Consider the following 12,845-nt stretch of genomic DNA (forward strand, 5'->3'; position numbering starts at 1 on the left):
TATGGACACTGTAAAGAAACTTCTAAAGAAACAGAGACTATAGCATTATAGGTGTAAAACAAGGCATAGGGCTATAGACAGAGAGGTGCTGAATGAAACGTGTTTAGCAGTCAAGAGAGCAATGGATGAAGCCTTTAATGATCACTGTAGCACAATATTGTCAAATGGTTCTGCACAAAACCCAAAGAAATTCTAATCACATGTAATGGCTGTGACACCAAAGTTAGTGTTCAACCACTTGTGGACAAGACTGGAACTGAAGTTGAGAGTAGCAAAGTGAAAGCAGAAATGCTTAACTCTGTTTTCAAATTTTCCTTTACAAAGGAAACCCAAGGAGTATTGCGCCAACATAATTCTTGTTCTGCTCAAAGGATGACTGAAGTAGATATTTAATTAGTGTCAGTGGCATTGAGAAAGAGCTGAAATCATTAAAACTGAACAAAGTTCCTGGGCTAAATCGAACACCTGTCAGATTCTACACTGAATTTGTGGCTGAATTGGCCTCTCAAACAAAAAACCATGCCCAGTCGGGAAGAAAGTGCGTGTCATATCTGTCTACAAGAAGGGTGGTAGAAGTGTTCCACGAAACTACTGTCCAGTATCCTTGATATTCATTTGTTGTGGAATCTTACTACATATTCTGTGCTCAATTGTAATTAGGTATCTCAAACAGAACAATATCCTCCATGCCACCCAACATGGCTTTTGAAAACATAGATCGTGTGAAATACAAATTGCACTGCTCTCACATTATGCCCCGAAAGCCATGGATCAAGACAGTCAGACAGATGCAGTACTTCTCTATTTCCAAAAAGCATTTGACTCAGTCCTCACCTACACTTATTATCAAAAGTGTGACCATATGAGGTATCAGACAAAGTATATGCTTACAATGAGGATTTCTTGATAGGGAGGACGCAGCATGTTATCTTGGATGGAAACGAGAACAGCAGGAAAGTTAACATCAGGATTGATGGTCACGAAGTAGATGAAGTTAAGGAATTCTGCTACCTAGGCAGCTAAATAACCAATGATGGATGGAGCAAAGAGGACATCAAAAGCAGGCTGGCACTGGCAAAAATGGTATTCCTGGCCCAGAGAAGTCTACTAGTATCAAATACAGGCCTTAATCTGAGAAAGAAATTTCTGAGAATGGGTGTTTGGAGCACAGCATTGTATTGAAGTCACCAACACATTTAGAAGTAACCCAAGGGAGGCATGTTGGGTCCCTTTTTGGTCATGTTATATGTTAATGATCTTACAAATGATGTTAATAGTAACCTCAGATTTTATGCAGATGATGCAGTGATCTACAATGAAATAAAAGTCTAAACAAAGTTGTGTAAATATTCAGTCAGAACTTGATAAGATTTCAAAGTGATACAATGGTTGGCAGCTTGCTTTAAATGTTCAAAGATGTTAAACTGTGCACTTAAAAAAAAAAGACATAGTGATCAGGTTTGACTCAGATTAGATTAGATTAATACTAGTTCCATGGATCATGAATATGATATTTTGTAATGATGTGGAACGAGTCAAATTTTCCAATACATGACATAATTAAGTTAATTTAACAACATACTTAAGTTAATATAACAACTTTTTTATTTTTTTGTGTTTTTTGTTTCTTTTATTATATATATATATATATATATATATGTCTGCTTGTGTCTGTATGTGTGGATGGATATGTGTGTGTGTGCGAGTGAATACCTGTCCTTTTTTCCCCCTAAGGTAAGTCTTTCCGCTCCCGGGATTGGAATGACTCCTTACCCTCTCCCTTAAAACCCACATCCTTTCGTCTTTCCCTCTCCTTCCCTCTTTCCTGATGAGGCAACAGTTTGTTGCGAAAGCTTGAATTTTGTGTGTATATTTGTGTTTGTTTGTGTGTCTATCGACCTGCCAGCGCTTTTGTTTGGTAAGTTTCATCATCTTTCTTTTTTGATATATATATATATATATATATATATATATATATATATATATATATATATATATATATATATATATATATATAATAAAAGAAACAAAAAACCTCAGATTTTATGCAGATGATGCAGTGATCTACAATGAAATAAAAGTCTAAACAAAGTTGTGTAAATATTCAGTCAGAACTTGATAAGATTTCAAAGTGATACAATGGTTGGCAGCTTGCTTTAAATGTTCAAAGATGTTAAACTGTGCACTTAAAAAAAAAAGACATAGTGATCAGGTATATATATATTCTTAATTTATATCTAAAAATTCCACTATGGAGTTGTCGTTCAGAAATTCTTTTAATTTCTTCTTAAATACTTGTTGGTTATCTGTCAGACTTTTGATACTATTTGGTAAGTGACCAAAGACTTTAGTGCCAGTATAATTCACCCCTTTCTGTGCCAAAGTTAGATTTAATCTTGAATAGTGAAGATCATCCTTTCTCCTAGTATTTTAGTTATGCACACTGCTATTACTTTTGAATTGGGTTTGGTTGTTAATAACAAATTTCATAAGAGAGTATATATACTGAGAAGCTACTGTGAATATCCCTAGATCCTTAAATAAATGTCTGCAGGATGATCTTGGGTGGACTCCAGCTATTATTCTGATTACACGCTTTTGTGCAATAAATACTTTATTCCTTAGTGATGAATTACCCCAAAATATGATGCCATATGAAAGCAATGAGTGAAAATAGGCGTAGTAAGCTAATTTACTAAGATGTTTATCACCAAAATTTGCAATGACCCTTATTGCATAAGTAGCTGAACTCAAACGTTTCAGCAGATCATCAATGTGTTTCTTACAATTTAATCTCTCATCAATTGACACACCTAAAAATTTGGAATATTCTACCTTAGCTATATGCTTCTGATTAAGGTCTATATTTATTAATGGCGTCATACCATTCACTGTACGGAACTGTATGAACTGTGTCTTATCAAAATTCAGTGAGAGTCCATTTACAATGAACCACTTAGCAATTTTCTGAAAGACAGTATTGACAATTTCATCAGTTCATTCTTGTTTGTCAGGTGTGATTACTATACTTGTATCATCAGCAAAGAGAACTAACTTTGCCTCTTCATGAATATAGAATGGCAAGTCATTAATATATATTAAGAACAACAAAGGACCCAAGACTGACCCTTGTGGAACCCCATTCTTGATAGTTCCCCAGTTTGAGGAATGTGCTGATCTTTGCATATTATGAGAACTACTTATTTCAACTTTCTGCACTCTTCCAGTTAGGTACGAATTAAACCATTTGCGCACTGTCCCACTCATGCCACAATACTTGAGCTTGGCTAGCAGAATTTCATGATTTACACAATCAAAAGCCTTTGAGAGATCACAAAAAATCCCAATGGGTGGTGTTCGGTTATTCAGATCATTCAGAATTTTATTGGTGAAAGCATATATGGCATTTTCTGTTGAAAAACCTTTCTGGAAACCAAACTGACATTTTGTTAGTACTTCATTTTTACAGATATGTGAAGCTACTCTTGAATACATTACTTTCTCAAAAATTTTGGATAAAGCTGTTAGAAGGGAGATTGGACGGTAATTGTTGACATCAGATCTATCCCCCTTTTTATGCAAAGGTATAACAATAGCATATTTCAGTCTATCAGGGAAAATGCCCTGTTCCAGAGAGCTATTACACAGGTGGCTGAGAATCTTACTTATCTGTTGAGAACAAGCTTTTAGTATTTTGCTGGAAATGCCATCAGTTCCATGTGAGTTTTTGCTTTTAAGCAAGTTTATTATTTTCCTAATTTCAGAGGGAGAAGTGGGTGAGATTTCAATTGTATCAAATTGCATAGGTATGGCCTCTTCCATTAACAGCCTAGCATCTTCTAATGAACACCTGGATCCTACTATATCCACAACATTTAGAAAATGATTATTAAAAATATTTTCAACTTCTGACTTTTTGATCGTAAAGTTTTCATTCAATTTGATGGTAATACTGTCTTCCTGTGCTCTCGGTTGACCTGTTTCTCTTTTAATAATATTCCAAATTGTTTTAATTTTATTATCAGAGTTGCTGATTTCAGACATGATACACATACTTCTGGATTTTTTAATAACTTTTCTTAATATGACACAGTAGTTTTTATAATGATTGATAGTTTCTGGGTCACTACTCTTTCTTGCTGTCAGATACATTTCCCTTTTCTGGTTACAAGATATTTTTATACCCTTAGTAAGCCATGGTTTGTTACAAGGTTTCTTATGAGTATATTTAACTATTTTCTTGGGGAAGCAGTTTTCAAATGCATTTACAAAAATGTCATGAAATAAATTATATTTTAAATTGGCATCAGGTTCACAGTACACCTCATCCCAGTCTAACTGCTGTAGGCTTTCCCTGAAATTTGCAATTGTTAAATCGTTGACTGAACGTACTACTTTGGAGGACTGTTTAGTATTGCTGAATGGAGCTGTGTCATATATTGTAACTAGGTGTGCACCATGATCAGAAAGACTGTTCTCAACAGGCTGAGCATTTATCTGGTTAAACTTATCTTGGTCTATAAAGAAGTTATCTATCAGTGAGCTGCTATCCTTTACCACCTGAGTAGGAAAATAAATAACGGGTGTCAGATTGAAAGAACCGAGTAATACTTCAAGGTCATTTTTCCTATTACCCTATTTCAGAGAATCTACATTGAAGTCCCCACAAATAATAATTTGCTTCCCCCTGTCTGACAGATAGCACAACAAGGAGTCCAAATTTTTCAGAAATAGATGAAAATTTCCTGATGGGGACCTATATACAGTTACAATTATAAATGTGCCTTTATTTAATTTAAGCTCACAGGCACATGCTTCTATATGTTTCTCTGCACAAAACTTTTTTGTTTCTATACTTTTTGCACAATGATAACTTTCGACATATATGGCAACTCCTCCTTTCTCCATATTTTCTCTCATTACATGTGCAGAGAGCTTATATCCACTTACATTTACCTTATCCATATCAGTAACAATGTGATGCTCAGACAGGCATAGTATATCTATTTCATCCTCTGCTTCTAAATCTTCTAAACAAACCAGAAGCTCATCTATTTTATTCTTTAAACTCCCAATATTTTGATGAAATATACTTACATTATTTTTAATTATACTTTTATGAGAACCTTTCCTTATTCTAACATTTGCAGTACTCTCCTGTCTGAGTTTCTCATTGTGTTTAGGCCTAGTTCCTATACCAGTGGACACATGGTGTTCAGAGAGGCAGATTATGTCCACTGGGTTGGGTGACTTTCATTCATCAATGCAATTACCTAGGACTGAGATACAACTTGTTGGAGATAAAATTTCTGGTGATTGGTGAAAATTTATAATTGACAGCTGTGATTGGTGATCTAATAGATGAATTGGTGACCGAATACATTCAGCATTATAAGTCACCCTCATTTTGCTTTCTGAAAGAGGTTACAGGAGTAAGCAGAGGTTCAGAGCACTCTCTGGCCCCTAAAGGTAGAAGAATCAGCAATGATCAATGGCATAAGAATGCAAAGGCAATGGAAAAAAACTGCATTAAAGACACATAATGTGTATCCACAGGACATGTGGCCAGTAATTGAAAAAGTGTCATGGTGATCTCTCCATTGGCAAAAGATTCCAGAATAGTTCCCTATTCAGATCTCCAGGAGCGGACTGTCAAGGGGGAGGTACCCATGAGAAAAAGAATGACTAACCAATGAAAGGATAACGTTCTACAAGTCAGAGCATGGAATGTCAGAAGCAGCAACATAGTGGGAAGCTAGAAAATCTAAAAAGGGAAATGAAAAGGCTCAATCTAGATATGATGGAGGTCAGTGAAATGAAATGGAAAGAAGACAAGGATTTATAGTCAGCAGCAGCAGAAAATAGTATAACGTAAGTAGGATTCATTATGAATAGGATGGTAGGGCTGAAAGTGTGTTACTGTGAACAGTTCAGTGATAGGGTTGTTCTCATCAGAACTGACAGCAAACCAACAACAATAACAACAGTGACAACAATAGTTTGGGTATACATGTCAACATCGCTAGCAGGGGATGAAGATACAGAGAAGGTATATGAGGATAATGAATGGGTAATTCAGTATGTATAGGGAGATAAAAACCTAATAGTCATGAAGGATTAGATGGTGTTGTAGGGGAAGGAGTAGAAGAAAGGGTTATTGGAGAGTATGGGCTTGGTACCAGGAATGAGAGAGGAGAAAGATTAATTGATTTCTGTAATAAATTTCAGCTAGTAATAGTGAATACTCTTAGCAAGAATCACAAGAGGAGGAGGTATACTTGGATAAGGCCAGGAGATACAGGAAGATTTCAGTTGATTGCATCGTTGTCAGACAGAGATTCTGAAAACAGAAAGTAGATTCTAAGGCATACCCAGGAGTAGATGTGGACTCAGATCGCAATGTAGTTATGATGAAGAGTAGGCTGAAGTTTAAGGCACTAGTTAAAAAGAATCATAGCATAAAGAAGTAGGATGCAGATGTACTAAGGAATGAAGAGATATGCTTGAAGTTCTCTGAGGCTATAGATATACTGCAATAAGGAATAGCTCAGTAGGCAGTACAGTTGAAGAGGAATGGACATCTATAAAAAGGGCAAACACAGAAGCTGGAAGGAAAATATACTTTCAAGGAAAGTAACAGATAGCAAACCATGGATAAGAGAAGAAATACTTCAGCTGATCAACAAAAGAAGGAACTACAAAAATGTTCAGGGAGATTCAAGAACACAGAGACACAAATCACTTAGGAGTGAAATGTATACGAAGTGCAGAGAAGCTGAAGTTAAATGGCTGCATGAAAAATGGGAAGAAATTGAAAAAGAAATGATTATTGGAAGGACTGACTCAGCATATAGGAAATTCAAAACAACTTTCAGTGAAATTAAAAGCAAGGTAATAACTTTAAGAATGCAATGATAACTCTGCTGCTATATGCAGAGGAGAGAGTGGATAGGTAGAAAGAGTACATTGAATGCCTCTATGAGGAGGAGGACTTGGCTGATAACATGAGAAAAGAAGAAACAGAAGTCGATAGAGAATCCAGTATTAGTCGGGATTTAAAAGAGCTTAAGTGGGTGTAAGATCCATTGGAATTTCTAAAATCATTGGGGGAATTGGCAATAAAACAACTATCAATGATGCTGTGTAGAATGTATGAGAGTGCCAATACATCATGAGACTTTCAGAAAAACATCATCCACACAGTTCTGAAGATAGAAAGATCCAAAAAGTGTGAGAGTTATTGCACAATCAGCTTAACACCTCATGCATCCAAGTTGCAGACAAGAATAATATACATAAGAATGGAAAAGAAAATTGAGGATGTGTTAGATGATAATCAGTTTGGCTTAAGGAAAGGGAAAGGCACCAGAGAGGCAGTTCTGATGTTGTGGTTGATAATGAAAGCAAGGCTAAAGAAAAATCAAGACACAGTCAATATGGTTTGTCAACCTGTAATAAGTATTTAACAATGTCAAATGGAGCAAGATGTTCAAAATTCTGAGAAAAATAGAGGTAAGCTATAGGGGAACATGGGTAACATACAACACATACAAGAGCCAGGTGGGTACAATATGAGTGGAAGATCAAGAAAGAACTGCTCAGATTAAAAAGGGACATAGTCTTTTGCCCATACTGCTCAACGTATAAATTGAAGAAGCAATGATGGAAATAAAGGAAAGGTTCAGGAGTGGAATCAAAATTCAAGGTGAATTGATATCGATGATACAGTTTGCTGATAACATTGCTATCCTCAGTGAAAGTGTAGCACAATTACATGATCTGCTGAATGGAGTGAACAGTCTAATGAGTACAGAATATGGATTGAGAGTAAATCAAAGAAAAATGAAAGTAGAAGAAATGAGAATAGAAAGAAACTTAACACCAGGACTGATGGTCACGAAGTAGATGAAGTTAAGGAATTCTGCTACCTAGGCAGCAAAACAACCACTAATGGACAGAGCAAGGAGAGCATCAAAAGCAGACTAGCACTGGCAAAAAGGGTACTCCTGGCCAAGAGAAGTCTACTAGTGTCAAACATAGGCCTTAATTTGAGGGAGAAATTTCTGAAAATTGGCGTTTGGAGCACAGCATTGTATTGTAATGAAATATAGACTGTGGGAAAACAGTAACAGAAGAGAACTGAAGCATTTGAGATGTGATGCTACAGACAAATGTTGAAAATTAGATGAATAGATAAGATATGGAATAGGAAGGTTCTGCGCAGAATCAGAGAGGAAAGGAATATGTGGAAAACTCTTACAAGAAGAATGGTCAAGATGATAGGACATCTGTTAAGACATCAGCAGCTAACTTCTGTGGCACTAGAGGGAACTGTAGAGCATAAAAACAGTAGAGGATGACAGAGATTGGAATACATCCAGCAAATAATTGAGGATGTAGGTTGCAAGTGCGACTCTGAGATGAAGGGGTCGGCGTGGGAGAGGAATTCATGGAGGGCCACACCAATCCAATCAGAAGACTGATGACTCAAAATTAATAGAAAAATTAATAAAACAAAATAAAAAGCTATGAGTATGAAAAACAGCAGAACCTGAATACCTACCGCCAACTGTAGAAGAGATGAGGAAGCAGATAACATGGCTTAAAAAGGACAGAAGCCCAGGAGAAGATGGCATACATGCTGAAATAATTCAGGAAGGGGGTGAATACCTTATCGCAAGGATTCACAAATTAATAGAGACCGTTTGGGACACTGAAAACATTCCAGAAGACTGGAGGAATGCACTTATCTGTCCCATCCACAAGAACGATGACTGAATGGCATGTGAAAACTGCCATGGCATTGCTCTGCTCAATATTTGTTATAGGATCTTCTCAAACTGTCTTCTAGATCGAATCCAACCACTGGCAGACAACATTACTAGAGAATATCAAGGAGGATTTCGTCACAGGAGATCTACTATCAAACAAATCTGTGTCCTATGCCAGATCGCAGAAAAAAGGTGAGAGTTTGGCCAGCAACTACACATGCTGTTTGTTGACTTCAGAAAATCATATGATTGCATTTATCGGGAAAGTATACTGAGGTATGTGGAAGAGTTCAGTTTTGCCAAGAAACTAGTAAGCCTCATGAAGGCCTGCCTGATGTATATTACAGCAAAGGTAAAAATCGGAAATAAGGTGACTGAAGCATTCAAAATAAAAACTGGGCTACGGCATGGTGATGGACTATCACCTGTTCTTTTCAATCTCACATGAAATAAGGTAATGTGAGAGATGTCATATAATGAACTTGGAAGAGTCCAGACAGTAATTAACCTTAAAGATCCACAACTATTTTTCCTCTCACCTACTTCAGGCATGAATGAACGACTCACCGATGCTGAAATCAAAAGAGAACTGCTATGAGTAATAGAAGAGGGCAGTGATTTGAGTGATGTAGGGGACTTCTCAGATGAGGGAGACCTTGATATTACTATAAATACAGACTTGTATGTTCCTGAAGGCGAAAATGACAGTTCATAAGACATGGTAAATCTTTGACTATTCATTTCATTTACAACAACAGTTTTCTTCTGAGATGCCTACTCAAAAAGTACTGAAGATTGGAAAACACACTGCATTTCAATTATTTGTCTGAAAACGGTTTTTTTACTTATAATTTCTTCTTACAGACTGAAATGGAAGATAGTAATCTACACCCAAGCAAAGAGAAAAGGGGCTGCTGGAAAATCAAAAGGGACAAATGTTTTGGAAAAAAAGGCCTATTATTGATCAAACTGCCAATAGTACTGAGAAGGAGTGGTCAGTGGATGACAGGGAACTATGGACACCAACCACTAAGATATTTTGAACAGTAGTTTGGAAATGACATGGCATCTCATTGCTGAGCAGACAAACACAAAGGCACTTCAGGATAACCAGGCTCTGTTAAATGCAAAAGCTAAAGAAATTAAGAAACTCATGGGTGCACACATAATAACAGGTTGTATGAAATTATCAAGACTGAGAATGTATTATCCCAGTAGATTGAGGGTCCCTACAATTCCAAGGAATCATATGTTCAAAGTGAGGAACTACTTGCACTTTTTAAGTAATCTGAGTGTTCCAGATGAACTCAAGAGAAATAAACTATGGAAAGTGCAACCAGTCCTTGACAGTATTAGGAGAAAATGTCTCTCACTGCCAGTTTCTAGCCACCTTTCGAGAGATGGACAAATGATTCCTTTTCATGGCAAAACATCTCTTAGACAGTATGTCAAGAACAAGCCAAATCCAGTTGGTCTGAAGAATTTTGTGCAGACAACTTCTGATGGACTGGTACTTGACTTTTTCATTTACCAAGGAGCAAGCACTTAGCCTTCTGGACTGGGGGTTCTGTACTGAAGAAGCTGGTGGAGAGTAGGGTTCCCAGCGAGCATGTTCTGTATTTTGACCAGTATTTCATATAAATTACACTATTACAATAACTAATGGAAAGAAAAATATATGCAGTAGGAGCGGTTTTAGTCAGCTGTATTCTATCTGCTCTCAAATCGAAACTCACTGCAGACAGGGAACTGACGAAGAGAGGGAGAGGTTCCATCAACGAGTCCGTCAGAGAAGATGGAAAAATTTCTGTTTTGAAATGGATCGACAATCATTCTGTAACAGTAGCATCTACATTTTCTGGCAATTCTCCTACTAGTGTAGTGAAAAGATGGAACAGAAAAGCGAAAGGGTTCATTGAAGTACCTCAGCCCAAATGTATCAGTGACTATAACAAATCAATGGGAGGTGTGGATCTTTGTGACAGAATGATTTCCTACTATCAAATCTCCACACATACGAAGAAGTTGGCTGTAAGAGTCTACTTCCATTTCATTGACATGGTAATTGTGAACTCGTGGGCTCAGTACAAAAAGGATCAGCAGGCATTAGGTGTTGGAAAGAAATCAATCATGGATTTACTAGATTTCAAGATTTAAATTGGTGAATTACTGAGTTCGGCTGCAACTGCCGTGAGACAGGACATTTACTCTTCAGACTCTGAATCTGAATTTTATGATAATGGCTCCTACAAAAGGTGCAAAAATAGATCAAATTCCAAACAAAGATGTTGGGAAAATTGAGAGCAAACATTTACCTCTCTGCCCAATTACAGACAAAAATAAATGAATGAGATACCAAAACAAGGTCTGCAAAGCTAAAAGCAATTTCATATGCTCAGAATGCAATATTTGTGTATAACTAGTGACAGAAAATGTTCCTTTGACTACCACAATTTCAGAAATATCTGTGACAAAACTGTTTTTCTTGTGTAATAATGTTGTAACACTCTGTAAGTAATGTTTCTTAATGATAAATAAATAATATAAAACTTATACTTGTCTTTTTCCTTGGATGACCATGTACATCAAAATTTCCCATTGTCCATCTGGCTGGACATAGGAAAATCTCTTCCTGGATGAACAGTAACAAAAAATTACCATTACAATGCTCATTCATGATACCCATATGCTATGCTCTTTTTTTTTTGTGTGTGTGTGTGTGTGTGTGTGTGTGTGTGTGTGTGTGTGTGTGTGTTGTTATGTAGCTGACATAATAGAGGAATAATTCATGAAGCTTCCAGGAATATTCATTATAAGAATGCTTGAGGTAAATGCTAATATTCTTCACTAAAAATTTATTCTCCTGTAAACAATAAAGTCTTTTCAGATACTACAATAAAATACACAGTATTTATAACTTGTTGATGTTCACTTTTCCTAGGATGCTAGACTTTTAGCAAAGGGACTTATTGCTGGTTTAAAAGGATTACTTGGGCCTGCTCCTGTTGTTGATGGTGCACATGACAACCGGTTTATTCCCAGTTTCCTTCAGGATGAACCACTTAATATTCTCAAGTCTGGAAAATTTCCAAAAATACCACTGCTGACTGGAATTACAAAAGATGAAACATCGACTGCTATACTAGGTATGTAACATTTGCCATTTTTATAACTCTACATTGAAGATAATAAGGAATATGTATACTGAAACTGATATTGCTTAAAATACAGCTAGTATTGCAAACACTCTTCAGGCATCAGTTTGCCTAATGCGACAGCATTTGATGCTCAACCTCTATGTTGTTAGTAACCTTACTGAGATATCTGATATACATGTACTTGCAGTATTTAAGTTGGCATTATAAAAAGGTAAAATATCCAAATAAAATCTGATCCTCTCTGAGATATTCTCACTTACATACTTCCATACATCCACATAGCCTGGAGGCACACAGCACATAAAACTGGTATGAAGTTTATATTGTAAAATATTTTGTTAAAATACAAGTATTCGTAATGTAACAGTATAGCAGCAAAACTAATCAAAGAGTGAATAATGCTTGGTTGATCCCTGGAAAAATTAGTATCAACCAGCCAACCTGAGAATATATAAAACTTACCTCACAACTTTATATAGTAAGTGGTACATCGCACAGAAGTGTGAAACTCATACCACATTTGTCTCATCAATAGATAAAGTTGCTTTATAGTCATTATATAGTATAAAACACATTCTGTTAAGATGTGACATACTGAAAACTTTGTATCATAAGAAGAGCACAGTGATGGTTTCTCTTGGTGTAGGAACAACACGAACAGCATAGCATAGTGCCCTACATTGAAATGTATTAAAATTACTATCTCTCAACTCAGTGATCATACAGAGGAACACTGAAGTCAGGTTGTCAGCTTCAATGACCACAGTTTTTTGTTAATCATTCTGAACCATTCTTCTTCACACTGACTCATGAACCTGTGCCACAACATGTCTCCGAATTTCCCATGAATGTATTCTTAACTGTTTTGTTCTGAGACTTCAGTACCTCAAATTATTACATTGCATGGTAATTAGTA

General features: G+C 36.3%; 1 protein-coding gene across 1 annotated transcript in view; it reads left to right on the plus strand.

Annotated features, from left to right (window-relative positions):
* Positions 1-12,845, plus strand: part of LOC126236626 (pyrethroid hydrolase Ces2a) — a 177,085-nt gene that overhangs the window by 93,605 nt on the left and 70,635 nt on the right. Inside the window, exon 6 of the mRNA XM_049946073.1 lies at positions 11,713-11,917. Within this exon, the coding sequence (XP_049802030.1) occupies positions 11,713-11,917 (205 nt within the window). The remainder of the gene's footprint in view (positions 1-11,712; positions 11,918-12,845) is intronic.

Source organism: Schistocerca nitens, chromosome 2 (assembly GCF_023898315.1).
Source record: "Schistocerca nitens isolate TAMUIC-IGC-003100 chromosome 2, iqSchNite1.1, whole genome shotgun sequence".
NCBI classification, from domain to species: domain Eukaryota; kingdom Metazoa; phylum Arthropoda; class Insecta; order Orthoptera; family Acrididae; genus Schistocerca; species Schistocerca nitens.